Source organism: Sinocyclocheilus rhinocerous, unplaced genomic scaffold, assembly GCF_001515625.1.
Source record: "Sinocyclocheilus rhinocerous isolate Xijiao unplaced genomic scaffold, SAMN03320098_v1.1 scaffold625, whole genome shotgun sequence".
NCBI lineage: Eukaryota > Metazoa > Chordata > Actinopteri > Cypriniformes > Cyprinidae > Sinocyclocheilus > Sinocyclocheilus rhinocerous.
This window is the reverse complement of record NW_015646350.1, coordinates 420,311-436,572: the sequence shown is the minus strand read 5'-3', so window position 1 is coordinate 436,572 and position 16,262 is coordinate 420,311. Positions and strand designations below refer to the sequence as shown.

The 16,262-nt window shown below is 41.8% G+C and overlaps 1 protein-coding gene across 2 annotated transcripts in view; it reads right to left on the bottom strand.

Annotated features, from left to right (window-relative positions):
* Positions 1-5,287, bottom strand: part of LOC107707378 (cysteine and glycine-rich protein 1-like) — an 8,520-nt gene extending 3,233 nt beyond the window's left edge. The window contains exons 1-3 of one of the 2 annotated variants that reach the window (XM_016511371.1): positions 4,995-5,287; positions 2,461-2,570; positions 1,247-1,415 (exon numbers count right to left, since the gene is read on the bottom strand). In XM_016511371.1, the coding sequence (XP_016366857.1) occupies positions 1,247-1,415; positions 2,461-2,569 (278 nt within the window). In that variant the 5' untranslated portion in view covers position 2,570; positions 4,995-5,287. Of the gene's footprint in view, positions 1-1,246; positions 1,416-2,460; positions 2,836-4,994 lie in introns of those variants that run through there. The other variant, XM_016511372.1, reaches the window with a different exon arrangement.
* Positions 5,288-16,262: the final 10,975 nt, after the last annotated feature.

Here is a 16,262-nt window from a genome sequence, read left to right as displayed (position 1 = left end):
CACAACGAAACACACAGCATCTTCACAACATGGCGGCGGCGGTGGCAGCAACAATAAATTTACGCCTTCTTTCATAAAGTTACGCGTTATGCAAATCTTCCCACACAGTGACGTAGACATGTGGGGGCGTGTTTAAACGAGGCGTTTTAGGAGGGCGTGGACCAGTCTTAATTTTATAAAGAATATCTATTTGGGTGTGAGACTTTAGTCTTTGCAACTTTAGGGATTTGATCTATTCACGAACAGCTTGTAACACTCCAAAGAGAAAGGAAAACTTGAAATCGCATCATATGACCACTTTAAAATGAATAGTTCCCCCCAAAGTTATATACTTCGATAAATAGAACCTGTTCCAAGACTCCTCTCCTGTGGAACACAAAAGAAGTAATTTTGAAGAATGTTCACGCTGCTCTTTTCCATTCAGTCAAAGTGGATGGAGACCAAGAGCTGTCAAGCTCCAAAAAGGCATCTTGTGAGCTATATTCCAAATTTTCTGCAGTCATGCATTATGCAAATATTTTCACATAGTGAGGTAGATATGTGGGGCGTGTTTAAACGAGGCGTTTTAGGAGGGCGTGGACCAGTCTTAATTTTATAAAGAATATCTCTTTGGGTTTGAGACTTTAGTCTTTGCAACTTTAGGGATTTGATCTATTCACAAACAGCTTGTAACACTCCAAAGAGAAAGGAAAACTTGAAATCGCATCATATGACCCCTTTAAAATGAATAGTTCCCCCCAAAGTTATATACTTCGATCAATAGAACCTGTTCCAAGACTGTCTTTCTCCTGTGGAACACAAAAGAAGTAATTTTGAAGAATGTTCACGCTGCTCTTTTCCATTCAGTCAAAGTGGATGGAGACCAAGAGCTGTCAAGCTCCAAAAAGGCATCTTGTGAGCTATATTCCAAATTTTCTGCAGTCATATGATAGCTTTGTATGAGGAATAGAGCGAAATTTAAGTCATTATTCAGAGAATATTTTGCTTTACAGACAGTCACCATTCATTTTCATATCATGTAAAAGAACAGCTTGGAGACTGTGCTGTAAATGTGTAAAACATGATAAACTATTTGATGACATGTTGGTCAAATGGTCCCTTTCCACCTAAGTGTGCCCATCTTGGCCAGAATAGGCTATGAAGTAAACATTATGCCAACAGTCAGAAGTCTTAATTTTGTGAGACTAGATGCTAAAAGAACAAATATGAAGTAATATTTAAGAATCAAAATTAAGTGTATTCTTACTCCGCAGGTTTAATTCCCAGTGACTCTCCTTTATCCATGCTCAGAGTTCCTGCGCCAGCGCCATAGCCGTAGCCTTTGGGCCCATACTTTTTGCCGTAACAGGCCTTGCAGTAGATCTCATTCTCATGGACGGCTACAGTAGTGCTGTCTAGACATTTCCTGCACACCACTGAAATGAGAAGGATGAGTGAATATAACAAAATACATAGCTAAAAGTGTTCTGCAGTGACCTTCAGCTTCAAGATTTCGAAAACATAATAATGACAGTAACCTGTTACCAAAGCAAACCTGTTGCTTTAGCCAATATAGATATCTGAAAGTGTGGCGAGTGGAGGATATCATAATATATTGTTGTTTGAAAGACATTATTTAGATGTGAAAGTATATTTTTCATAGTTTAATATTAGAAAAAGATTGTACAGTTTGCTATATGTGCTAGTTTTGTGCAGTTTGTGATCATAAAAACACCTCAGCAGGGTTCTGTGTTTAATTTTTTATTAAAGGCCCTTTGATTTTTTTTATTTTTTTTTGCAGACAGTCTGTCTGGAATGCAGAGCCCGTTGAGGGCCCAAAGCAGGGTAATATTATATTTCATAAGTGAATTATAGAGACAACCAGAAGAGAGCACCAGAGAACAATCTTGACTGATCTGTTGGAAAAAACTAATGTTACCACATGAACTGACTGTGACCCAGTTCATAACATTATCCATAATTAGAAGTAGTTTCTCCTAAATTATAGCAGATGCCCTACTTATTAAATGTAAGAAAAAGGTAAGTAATAATGAATTGTAAGGTAAAAAATTATCTAGTTGCTAATGCACTTGTAAACGTATGCGACAAGAGGGTCTGTGGTATCAAGATGCAGTTTTATAACATTATTTTCACACTCAAAAGTATGTACATTTTCATAAGCAACAACCGTTTAAATGTGTAATATATATATTAAACTATGAAACTATCAAAATCTGACTGCTTGCTCTTTCAATACAGCTTTAAAAGCATTCTGGCACACATTTTCAATTTCAGGAAAATCAGCGTTGTGCCTGCAGTTGTACAAAAGATGAATAATTATTAACACAAATTATATATTAATACTTATCCGTCAGAAAGAGTCTGCCCTTGGTAAACTTTGTCAAACCAACTGACCTACTGATACAGTGGACTCATGGCCCATGTCATGGCACTGGACACAGGAAAATGAACAGGACTTACTGCACAGGAAGCAGGATCTGTGGAAGCTCCGCCCTTCACATTGCACTTCCTCTGCAAAGTACACTGTTTTCTGGCAGCAGCCACATTTGTTTCCACCCCCAAGAGGCATCCTGTAACACACACACACACACACACAGACTTGACCTGAAATCACCTACTTTTTGGGGACATCCTAATGGTACACACAATAATTAATTCAAATCCAGAAAATGCGTGTAAAGGTTAAGTAAGAATAGGTGTAGGATAAGATTGTCTGAAACAATAAAAGTCAATGAAGTCCTGAAGTTCTGTAAATACTATATATGTATGTAATTATACTGTAGTTATGAGTAGTTAAGTAAACACAAGAACTTTACATAAAAGTGATGACATACCACAAAAGAAATGCAATGCCAAAAAAGGCATTGAGATTATTAAAACATGCATGTCTGAAATCTGAAACGAGACGTTTCTGATATAAACGTGGATTTGGACTTTCAAAAGCACATACTTGTTGTGATTCCAGAGTACAACTTGAACTTGAGCTTGGCAAGTTTATGTTTTCTTTTCTAAATATGCCTCCCGCTTCACTAGACTAACATCGCAATGGATCTCTGGTCAGCCGGAATTAATTTAATCTGACCTTAAAAGCATGATGAGGATGTCACAATTCAGAACCCACACTGCGGCACAAAAAAAAAACTAAACTAAACTATAAACTACATATGTGACAGAGATGTTTCTGCAACAGTTCCAGCTCTTTGACGTGGAGTATAGGCCTACGTCAGCGTCTGAATTCGCTCACTTCATTTCGTTTACTCCTTTCTGATATATAGTGCACTTAACTGCCATACACTATATAGGGATTAGTGAATGAGTGAACAAGTGAGTGATTTCGGACACAGCTTAAGATACAAAACAAAACACAAATCAGTTGTTTTGTTGTGTCTAGTCTCTGCAATGACAAAACAAAACAAAAAACAGGAATTAGTGTTTTGTTGTGTCCAGAATCTGCAATGAGACGGAAACACAAAACATTAAAAACAAAACAAAACAAAACAAAACAAAACAGGAATCAGTTTTGTTTTGTCCGGAATCTGCACTGAGACTGAGACACACAAAAACAAAACAAAAATAATAATTGACCCAGTGTGGGTTCTGGATTGTACATTTTTATTTACGCCTATAGTTTTGACAGTGAATCATGCTGTCTGATCTGCTGTAATTGCTAGGAAATGTCTCATTGGTTTTGTCCATAAAAGGGATGGTTGGTTGTAATCGAGACATCCCTGCATAGTTCTGCTGTCTCCAGTCTAAACACTAATTCCGGCCCCTGACTCCAAACATGTTGGGTTTGTCAAGGTTGTGAGGAAATGTCATGACTCGGCATACAGCCACAAATGTTGATAATGTTCTGTACTATAAGCCTGTTCTGCTCTGTTATGGCCATTTCCCTTCCAGTGCAAACACATGGTTCTCTGACGTTGCCACAGAAGGTCATGAAAAGTTTGATAGATAGGTTCACAGCCAGACTCAAGGAAGTTAGACAGTATTATGATGATACTGCTAAACTGTTTAGGCAGTGGTCTCAGCTGAATCTGAACTTCCTGTGATGTCAGAATTCTTGAGCTTTATTCATGACTACAAATCCACCATGCTGCATTAGTCTCATTTTCACATGGACTATAACACTATACCATATGTCTTCAAGCTCGCAAAATTTAACACAGACATGAAACAAGATACAGTCTAAACACACTTTCTTCCACAAACACTATGAAGAAAAATAGCAACATTTTACAAAAACTCAACTACACACTTAAAAATAAAGGCTCTTTATTGGCATCAATGTTTCCTTTAACATCCATGGAACTTTTACATTTCCACAAAAGGTGCTTTATAGTAGAAATTGTCTTTAAATCATTAAAATGTTCTTTAAAAAAGCTATTTTAAAGCTTTTATTTTTATTTTAAAGGTGTAGAACCCAATATAGTTCACCTATGATATCACTATGAAAATCACCTTTCTGGGACCTTTATTGTTAACTGTAAAGTAAGACTAAGGTTGGACGTGACCTACTATTTGTAACTAATTTAAAATCTAAATTGAATTATATAAGAATATATGTTGTTGTTTAGGAAATAAATTTTGCAGCAAATTATTGTTTCCCCAGACGAAGTGATAGATGACACTCAGTTCAAAGGATTTGTTTCTGAAAATCTTGGTCAAAACGTTCCAAAGACTGAATTATTTTTGGACAGAAAGAGTCCAGTTATTCCACTACAAAGCAAGACTAGACAAGTAATATTCCTGATTCCAGATCAGAAAAGTTAGTAGTAGTAGTAGTAACTGAGAAAGGGAAGAACTGAATTTGTTGCTTCCCTATGAATGCCAAGAATTTAGTATGTTGAACAAAATCAAAAAGTTGATGAGGTGGAAAGTATTTAAAGAATTTCAAGAAAACAAAACTTCAGAAACAGTTTCAGACTTATGAGCTGCACACAAGCTTGCAGAGCCATTACGCAAGATAAGTCTAAAGCGGAAGAGTTTCTTACCTGAAGTGATCTTCTCTACTAGGTATTGATATGGACAGAAAATCAGCAGTCAAAGTCCAGCAGACTGTGGGAATGAGAACAGATTATCCTGTCCTAACGCACGTAACGGTGGAGGGGTCTGTGTCAAACTTCAGCACAGGAGCTCTGGGGTGGGGCAGTGAGGGAAGTGAATCAAACTCTGTGCTGTGGTGAGTTGTTAAAGGAACAGCACTTCCTTGTGACCCTGCTGTTTGTTTGCTCACTGACACCCCCTCTGACACTCATAGACATCCTGAACACGGCCTGCCACACCGTGACACTCTGAAACATCAAGAAACATCAAAAAAAAATCAAGAATGTTTAAACAATTATACAGTGCAATAAGTCAAGGTTTACTGAGTTTCCTCTTTCATACCTCAAGAATTGACCTTAAAGGGAAAGTTCACCTTCAGTTGCTGGTCCCCATTGACAACGGCTTTTATCATTAAAGGGGTCATATGACGTTGCTAAAAAGAACATTATTTGGTGTATTTGGTGTAATGAAATGTGTTTATGCGGTTTAAGGTTCAAAAAACACATTATTTTCCACATACTGTACATTATTGTTTCTCCTCTATGCCCCGCCTTTCTGAAACGCGTAGATTTTTACAAAGCTCATTATCGCGCCGCGTAAACATAAAACCATGTCTGCATTTGTGATAGGAGAAACGAAAAACAACAAGCGCTACTCAAAGCTCGCATTTGAATCATCAGTGGCAAATTCTTTAAATATGAAAACATACTTACAGGCTGTGAGTCAGAAGCGCCAGAATGTCCTTGCAAAGTTGGAATTGCCCCACTTTACAGAAACAGCCTTTGTGCACAGCCGACATTGTAGGATACTCTCCCAGGTTGAGGAAACAGTCCTCCGTAAAATGCGTTCGTTGAAAACGTACTCGGTTACTAACGTAACCTCGGTTCCCTGAGATGAGTCGTACAGCTACATAGCACGGCAAAGTATGCAGTACTCATTCCGTATTTCAGGGAACCAAGGTTACGTTAGTAACCGAGTACATTCCCTATCGATACTTCACTCGCACTGCGTCTGTTTAAGATGCTTGGGGAACTTGTACAATCCCGCCGTGCTATGCTAGAGGAACGACTAATACTTGAACTTGCCTTAAGCACCCAAGGGGGCCCAGAGGGACCAAGTGTTTTGCAGGGAAGCCCCGCAAAAGGAAGTAGAGCTAAACTCAGAGAGGTCGGCCCAGCCTTGTATCATCGTCCCTAAATAATTCAGTACAGCCTCAGAACTCACTGAAGGCCAAGAGCGTACATGAAGGAGGCAAACGCCAAGCACTGGTTGTCATATGACAGAGTGCCCTGCTATGCAGAAAGGACCCGCGCCTGTAAGGCCGGGATGTCCAGACTATAGAATCTGGCAAATGTGAACGGCGAGGCCCAGCCGGCCACCGCACAAATTTCTGCAATGGACACACCACTAGACCAAGCCCAGGAAGAGGCAACACCTCTAGTTAAGTGGGCTCTTCCTCCCATGGGGCATTGAAGGCCCAAAGAAGAGTATGCTAGCAGTTATATAGAGTTATTACCTGTGCTTTAAATGGAGTAGCGAGCACTTTAGGTACATAACCATGCCTTGGTTTCAGGATGACCTTAGAGTCGTTGGGCCCGAACTTGAGGCGGGTAGGGCTCACTGATAGCGCCTGCAGATCTCCCATACGCTTTACCGATGCTAATGCTAGAAGCAGAGCAGTCTTAAGCATCAGGGGACGAAGGTCAATGGACTGTAGCGGCTCAAAAGGAGGGCTCTTCAGAGCCCTCAACCCCGTGGGCAGATCCCATGTAGGGACAGTGATGGGGTGAGGCAGGTTGAGCCTTCTAGACCCCTTCAGAAAATGAACAACCAAGTTGTTCCTGCCCACCGATTGGCCAGCTATAGGAGCGTGAGAAGCTGCTATGGCTGCTACATAGACCTTGGAAAAGTAAGTTGGGCAATGAGAGTTGTCTTCTGAGGCGAAGAGGTCGACCTCTGCCCTGCCGAAGATTTCCCAGATTTTCTGAACCGTTTGAGAGTGGAGCGTCCACTCCTCCGAGGGGACGTTGCTCCGAGACAGCATGTCTGCTCCTTGGTTCAGCCTGCCCGGTATATGCGCTGCTCTCAGCGAGCGCAAGTTGAGCTGAGCCCATTCCAAGAGGCACTCTACTAATGCGAAGAGGCGCTTAGAGGAGAGACCGGCCTGGCGATTTATATAGGACACTACCGTCATGCTGTCCGAGCGGACTAAGACGTGGTGTCCCCTTAGGTCTGGCAGAAAGGTTCGAAGGCCCAGATACACTGCCAGCATTTCCAGGCAGTTGATGTGAAGCCTGCCTTCCTCTTTCGACCAGTGGCCGAAAGCTGGCTTGCCATCGCACAGCGCTCCCCAACCCGTGTTGGAGGCGTCTGTCGAGACTACCTTCCTTCTGCAGACCATTCCCAGGGGCACGCCCCGTTCCATCCAACGAGGATCTTTCCAAGGGGCCAGGGCTGATACATAGGCCCGGTCTACCTTGACACGAAGCTATCCATCAATGCTATCCCAGATGCCAGGCGCGGGATGGAACTCGTGGTTTCAGCCAATACTGAAGGGGCCACATGCGGAGCAGGCCCAACTGTAGTACCGGAGACACCAAGGCCATGAGGCCTAGCATCCTCTGAAACACCTTGAGGGGGCGAGAGGCTCCAACTCTGAATGAGGCCGTGAGCTGCTGAATGGCCAGCGCACGTTCTGGCGCGGCTACTGCCCTCATTTGGGCTGAGTCTAAAACAAAATTGCAATAACATAAAGCAAAATTGACCCTGAATCCCAGGCATTCTAAGTGGCTGAGGAGGAGGGATCTGTGAGATAGTAGCTCGTCCTCCGACTGGGCCAGAATGAGGTCGTCGAGGTAATTCAGAATGCGGATTCCCGTCTGTCTCAGCAGGGAAATGCACTTTGTAAAAGTGTGAGGAGCTAGGGACAGTCCAAAGGGAAGGACCGTGTATTGATAAGCCACTCCCACGAAGGCGAATCTCAAGAATCGTCTGTGACGGGGGGCTATCTGGATGTGAAATTAAGCGTCTTTCAGGTCCAGCGAAAAGAACCAGTCCCCTAGGCATACTTGCGAGAGGATCTGTTTCAATGTAATCATCCTGAACGACCGTCTAATGAGGGCGCGATTCAGACACCTGAGATCGAGAATGGGCCTTAGGCCACCATCCTTCTTGGGGACGAGGAAGTAACGACTGTAGAAGCCTGACTCGCTCATAGCTGGGGGAACCGTTTCTACGCCTCCTTTTGCCAGCAAATTCATCACCTCGGCGCGCAGGACATGTGCATCTTTGCTCTGAACCGAGGTGGAGACCACGCCGCTGAAACGCGGGGGTCTTCGAGCGAATTGGAGTGTATAACCTCGTTTTATTATCCCCATGACCCAGCTTGACACTCCGGGGATGGCCTGCCAGGCCTCGGCCCGCGTGGCAAGGGGCTGGATTGGCTCGAGCAGTGGGCCGCCTAGGGGGGACCTGATGCTCGCAATGAGTGGACGAGGAAATTTGCTCTCTTTTTGAAAATGTTTGTGTTTTAACACTTAAGTACACTTTTTAAAAAGTGCACTTTGTAATAATGTCAAATTGATGACTTTACTTTAAACTAAACCTTTTATTAAGTCATGTTTTAATAATCTTTTGTCATGCTTTAAAGACGTATACTTGTTTTGATGTGATGACTAACATACTAAAGCATACTATATAGTATTTGTTTAAAATTTCAACTGTAGTGTGTTATTCGATAGTACATATAAAGGTAATATATTTTAAATGTACTAAATGCAACTTCGTCATTACAAATGTGCAATAACAAGTGTTTAAATTCACATGGAGGAGAAACATTGAATGGCAATCTAGTGAAAACTAAACTGTCAACATGTACGTGCTACTAGCCTACTGTATCTATCTAAACAGCAGGTTTGCACAACAAAGTCATTGTTCTTGCAATGTGTTTGTGTCGTTCTGACCAAATAACTGAATCTGTTTGAATCCATGAACAACCCTAAAAAAACCACCAGCGTGAGTTAAACTCTTGTTAAATAGGCTACTAGCTTAACCATATACATGTGATATATAGGCCTACAGTATGATATCTAATGTATGGCTTTAATTAGCGAAAGTGTGTTTGTTGCAGAGATTTTTTAGTCTGCAAGTTTACACCGAGGACGTGATGTGTATTACCACAGCTGTGACCTGCTTTCCCCTCAACCTGGCATCTTGTCCACCATTGCATATGAACAGAGCACAAGTGTATTAATCCCGAGCATTAAAATGATTCTTAAAGGGATAGTTCACCCAAAAATGAAAATTCTGTCATTTATTCACCCTAATGGTGTTTTAAACGTACATTAGTTTTTTTCTTCTTCTGTTGAGCACAAAAGAAGATATTTTGAAGACCACACAGTTTCTGGTCTCCATTGACTTCCATAATATAGAAAAACAAATAAATAAATAAAAACTATGGAAGTCAGTGGCTACCAGCAACTGTTTGGTCCTGATGCTCGCAATGAGTGGACGAGGAAATTTGCTCTCTTTTTGAAAATGTTTGTGTTTTATTTTTCCTGCTGTAACAGCGGTTGGTTGTGTGGACGCGATTAGAACGGGCCCCATGTTCACAACAGTACTTTTGGTCACAAACACACTGCCATCGGCACCCGGAACTGAACGGGGTGCTTGGAGGCATTACAGAGGCGCTTTTGGGGGTGGTCCAGCTGCAGCGAGACTTGGCCTCCTCCTCTTCCTGTCCCGCAGATCAGGATGACGCCTGAGGCGCAGGGTCCAACACTATCTGGCACTCCAGCACCACTAGGCTGGCCATGGATCTGCCAATTGCCTGCACTGTCATCTTGGTGGCGCGTAGAGCCAGGTCGGTCGCACTGCACAGCTCCTTAAAAGCCGCGGGGTCTGGGCCGGACTCATCCATGCAACGGAGGAGCTTGGTCTGGAAGACTTGTAAGACTGCCATAGAATGAAGCGCTGAGGCCGCTTGTCCAGCAGACGAGTAGGCTCGCCCGGTGAGAGTCGAAGTCGCCCTACACGGCTTGGACAGGTGGACCGTCTTTGCCTTCCAGCCGATGGCCGTGGACGGGCAGAGATGCGCGGCCACTGACTCATCCAGGGGAGGCAGTCTGTCATAACCTTTTTCTTCGGCGCCTCGACTGATGTGAGGGCAGACGAAGATGAGGCACGAAGGCGGGCCGAGTAGGGGGCACGCCAAGACCTGGTGATCTCGTCGAGGACCTCCGGAAAGAATGGTGAAGCTCGTTGTCGGGGGCCTGACTGCGCCCCGGCAAGAACCACTCATCCAGGTGGCTGCGGGTGGGCTCCTCCGGCGGAGACCACTCCAAACCCAGCTCCTCCACAGCTTTAGACAGGACGCGGAAAAGCTCGGCGTCCATCCCCGTGCTGGCTGTGCTGGGTTGGGCAGATGGCAAGGGGGCAGGGTCGACGTACGAGCCCGACAGCTCCTCTGCATCTGAAGCCTCCAACGACATGTCACACTCGCTTCCTCCAAATGAGACCAGATCGCTCGCAGCCACAGAGGGATGCTGGTCTGGGAGGGAGAAGTGGACTGGAGAAACCTCTCTGAGCGGAGAGAGTGGGGCACGCGGGGGCTCAGCCAGCGTGGGCTCACTCATCACCGAGTTCCTCTGCCCCGCTGCTTTTTCCTCACAGGCTTGGCTTTAATTAGCGAAAGTGTGTTTGTTGCAGAGATTTTTTAGTCTGCAAGTTTACACCGAGGACATGATGTGTATTACCACAGCTGTGACCTGCTTTCCCCTCAACCTGGCATCTTGTCCACCATTAGCGGCAGGGAACCGGAGACCGTCGCTGCTGCAGCGCGAGGGCGGCGTGAAGCGGCGAGAATGGCAGAGCAGGAAGGGGTCTCTCGATCCGCTGCGAGGCTTGATCACGGTGAAGGCTTCATCAACAGATATTTCAGTGTGTGCACATGTGTTAGTGTATGCACGTCCTTCATTTGAAGAGCTTCTGCTTCCACACACACTTCAGAGGAGAGTGGAAACATACACAGCTCTGCAGTGAATGGACAGCCTTCATGCTGTGTGTGAGTAGCTCCACACTGATTATTATTTTTTTATTATCATTTATTTTATTCGCAAATCTGCATAGAGTCGGACAAATGTGTGGTTTGATAGCATGCTTGAACAATCATTTTATCCTATATCCCTTTTCAGCTGTTTTAGCTTGATTTGAAATCAGTCAGTTACTGTATTTCCTTCGTAGCATGCTCTCTTTTTATCTGATGATGATTGTAATGGTTGTATAAGTGCATAGATCAACAAGGATGGTTTGTAGATTTCCCTGTAGAAGATGATACTTATAAAGCGTATTACCATGATTTACTGGACATGAAGATTTGAAGCGATAGCCTAGTTCACCCTAAAATGACCAAAAATCGACTCAAACTTCTATGACTTTTTTTTTTTTCTGTGGTACATAAAAGAAGAATTCTTCTCAGTGTTTTTGACCATACTATGTAAGTCAAACTGTTTGGTTACCAACATTCTTCAAATGATCTTCTTTTGTGTTCTGCAGATGAAAGTCTTACAGGTTTTAATGACATGAGGGTGAGTAAATGATGACAGAATTTTCATTTTTGGGTGATTTAACATCACATTATACAATGCTTCTGGTTCTCCACTTTGATTGGTCAAGAGTGCTCATATAACAGTCCAACAGCTGGACTGTTTCACTGTTTGCATGTCTGTGCGCATTTCTGACAGATTCAGCGATTCTTTCTGCAGATTACATTGTTACGCCAGTAGGTGGCGACAAGCGACTGTCTTCATGAGTCATTTGAGTCATTCACTCAATTGATTCATTTGAATCATTAACCCAACAGATTGGTTCAAAAACTCTGATTCAACGAATCAAGTGACAGTTGTCTTTATGAGTGAGTCTTTTGAATCATTGACCCAACTGATTCGTTCAAAAACACAGACTCATTCAGGTGCGAACAACACGCGGTCAGTCAGCAGTGACTTTGTTTGGAACAGTTTTCGTTTGCGGAGCAAACATACATAATTGGCGATATTTTGTTTACAATGTAAGTTAGGCTACTCAATATTATTGTGTCATGCTTTATAAAAGCAATTTCAGACTTGCAATCGTGTTGTTTAGATGGCATTAAGAGTCAGCTCAGCTAGAAATGTAACCGCACGTTTTAACTTTTCACAGTATGCATTAAAATACTTTAAAGATGAAAACACCTTAAATGTCACGAAGAAATGGATCCACTATATAAGTCAAACTGTTTGGTTACCAACATTCTTCAAATGATCTTCTTTTGTGTTCTGCAGATGAAAGTCTTACAGGTTTTATAACTTAGAAATTATATCAAGCTAACTTGCAACAATTTGTGATTTGAACAGTTGCCAAATCATGCATGTGTAAGCCTGCATGAAATATCATTTCACTCCCACTGAGGCAAATTTCATATATTCTCTGGCTCGTTAAATGCTCATTTCTGCAACTGTTTCTAATTTTGATCCAGTTAGATCCTCACTTTTGTCTCGCTATGTTTTTCCTGTTTTCCTGAATATGTTCCTTCTTTTTTTGTTTACCGAAGTATGCAGTTGGACACTTTATTATTACTCAACTCCCTGAAAGCCTAAGTGTCAAATCTACATGACTTTCTTTCTTCCATCAAACAAACTTCAGAAAGTCTAAGATGCCTGTGTGAAAAAGAAGTGTGCAGCTGTAGGCCTAATGAATGAGCACTTGTAGTATACTTCAAAACTTGAAAGTATACCTGTACTTGCAGAAAATGTGATATTAATTGAATGGAACAACTTGAGGGTGAGTAAATGATGACAGAATTTACATTTTTAATTCCTGTCGATGATTATTGTGCGTAGATTATCATGTGGAATATGGTCCAAGATTTGCATCGTAAGGAAGGTTGTGTGAAAAAAAATGTCTGAATCATTCAATTTATTTGAATTACACTTTCAAATATGCGTCACTGTTTGTGTGAAATCCCCTTATAACAAAAATCCCAATTCATTTCCTTCAGTCAATCCTCGCCGTTTCGCATGTAATTTGCATAAGGCTGCCAAAACAATTAAAAGCGCTCAACAAAGAACCGTATAATCATCTCATACCAACTTCGCTTTGTACTGCCTCCTTAATCTGTCTGTATCTCTCATGTTATCTACTCATTTGTGTGTACTCAGAAAAGGCCCCCTGCACACAGATGGCCGTGTTCGCTGCATCATTAGCGGGCTGTAAAACGCTTACAAAGGCTGGGGTGACACTGGCACAGGCTCACCATTGTGGCGGCGTCTGCCGGGCTTCCCCTAATAGTGCTGGCATAAAGCGTGCCTGGGGCCACAAGTAGTTTGGCTTTGGCCGACTTTACCCCCAATACACACACACACACACACTGTGTCCCTCTCATTGCACTGTCATATGGGAATGTATGTAACCTGTGGAGAAACCACTCTATAGGCCTCGTCTTTGTGCCTACGAGCCTTCTGGTGCTACGCAACAGATATTTCAGTGTGTGCACATGTGTTAGTGTATGCACGTCCTTCATTTGAAGAGCTTCTGCTTCCACACACACTTCAGAGGAGAGTGGAAACATACACAGCTCTGCAGTGAATGGACAGCCTTCATGCTGTGTGTGAGTAGCTCCACACTGATTATTATTTTTTTATTATCATTTATTTTATTCGCAAATCTGCATAGAGTCGGACAAATGTGTGGTTTGATAGCATGCTTGAACAATCATTTTATCCTATATCCCTTTTCAGCTGTTTTAGCTTGATTTGAAATCAGTCAGTTACTGTATTTCCTTCGTAGCATGCTCTCTTTTTATCTGATGATGATTGTAATGGTTGTATAAGTGCATAGATCAACAAGGATGGTTTGTAGATTTCCCTGTAGAAGATGATACTTATAAAGCGTATTACCATGATTTACTGGACATGAAGATTTGAAGCGATAGCCTAGTTCACCCTAAAATGACCAAAAATCGACTCAAACTTCTATGACTTTTTTTTTTTTCTGTGGTACATAAAAGAAGAATTCTTCTCAGTGTTTTTGACCATACTATGTAAGTCAAACTGTTTGGTTACCAACATTCTTCAAATGATCTTCTTTTGTGTTCTGCAGATGAAAGTCTTACAGGTTTTAATGACATGAGGGTGAGTAAATGATGACAGAATTTTCATTTTTGGGTGATTTAACATCACATTATACAATGCTTCTGGTTCTCCACTTTGATTGGTCAAGAGTGCTCATATAACAGTCCAACAGCTGGACTGTTTCACTGTTTGCATGTCTGTGCGCATTTCTGACAGATTCAGCGATTCTTTCTGCAGATTACATTGTTACGCCAGTAGGTGGCGACAAGCGACTGTCTTCATGAGTCATTTGAGTCATTCACTCAATTGATTCATTTGAATCATTAACCCAACAGATTGGTTCAAAAACTCTGATTCAACGAATCAAGTGACAGTTGTCTTTATGAGTGAGTCTTTTGAATCATTGACCCAACTGATTCGTTCAAAAACACAGACTCATTCAGGTGCGAACAACACGCGGTCAGTCAGCAGTGACTTTGTTTGGAACAGTTTTCGTTTGCGGAGCAAACATACATAATTGGCGATATTTTGTTTACAATGTAAGTTAGGCTACTCAATATTATTGTGTCATGCTTTATAAAAGCAATTTCAGACTTGCAATCGTGTTGTTTAGATGGCATTAAGAGTCAGCTCAGCTAGAAATGTAACCGCACGTTTTAACTTTTCACAGTATGCATTAAAATACTTTAAAGATGAAAACACCTTAAATGTCACGAAGAAATGGATCCAACAGTGCTGTATTACACACTATTGTTAGTATCATGGATGAGTTTCAGTTGATTGCAATGTGAGAGGACGCTTGTCCCACGAGGAGAAATGTTCTCAAGACTGACCTTTCACCACATTTCTCTGTTTAAATACTGCGCATAATACTTGAGCTGTTGACTTCATTATTACGGTAAGTTTGCCATTTTAAATGAATTAATGGAGGGGGCGAGGGGCAGATGCCATTATAGTTTGATGCTCTTCTGACCCTTCACAAGTTCAGAATATCCCAACATATTTGTATTTTATTAATTTGTGAGATTGAGATGATATGTCTTCATTTTCTTTGTCTGATATCAGTTTAAAATCTATTTTACCATCTTCTCAGTCAAACTATGGATTACAGTTCCACTATTGTCCTGTAGAGAGCAACAGAGAGACCAGAAAAAGGTCTACAGTATATTGTGTCATTTCATAATTTCTGCTCTATTTAAATGCTGTTTGAGCATATCATGTTACATTTCTCTACGTATCTAATGTATACCCACCTTTTAGCTTTATTCTATCTCTGACTCCCAGGAATGGCACAGTAAATTACAGTCAGACAGCTGACAGCAAGATAGATGTTGTTTACTGGCTTTTCTGTGCCCCATGCAGACCACAAGTGTGTATCTGTATATGTTTGTTTATTTAGATGTACAGCATGCGGCGGCAGCTCCCCTGTTGTGTGTCTAAAGGCATCGCATTGTCTGTTGCATTTTATATTCTGATGACCAAACAGGTCTTCCTGGTCTACCCATTTTTTTTCAGGAACAGTTACTCAGCTGCTGAGTCACCCAAGCACTTTCTGGGATAAATTGGTCTCGGGTGATATTGTCTGTAAAATGATCCTGCATCCAAGAGTGAGCACAGCATCTATTGTTAAATCCCTAAGGATTCAGTCAGTGACCTTCACAATCTGTTCAAAACAAAGGAATCTGTCAGTATTTCACTTATTTATTGAGTGATATGTTTTGCTGCATAATAATATTACTCATGTCTGTCTGACTCAGCATTGACAAGTGAATCACCCTCTCCAACAAAGAAGTCATAAACTACTAGGGCTGTCAAAATGGATGAAAAACTATATTCGAATTTTGTACTTAAATATTATCAAAATTCGAATTATATTCGAATTTAAAAGGCATAATTTCAGTTAGGGTGAAGAAAAGCTATTGGCTTCTCTCCTGAGGCCACAAGAGGGCGCATCGACCAATGAACGTTTATTCAAAGCATATAAGATAACATGACTATCTGTGAAAAAAGTGCATAATGTTTAAAATAATGGCAAATGGCAATGGTAATGGCAGTGGTATGGGGAAAAACCCGCCATAAAGTCTCGATATATGTTTTTTTCAAAGTTAAACT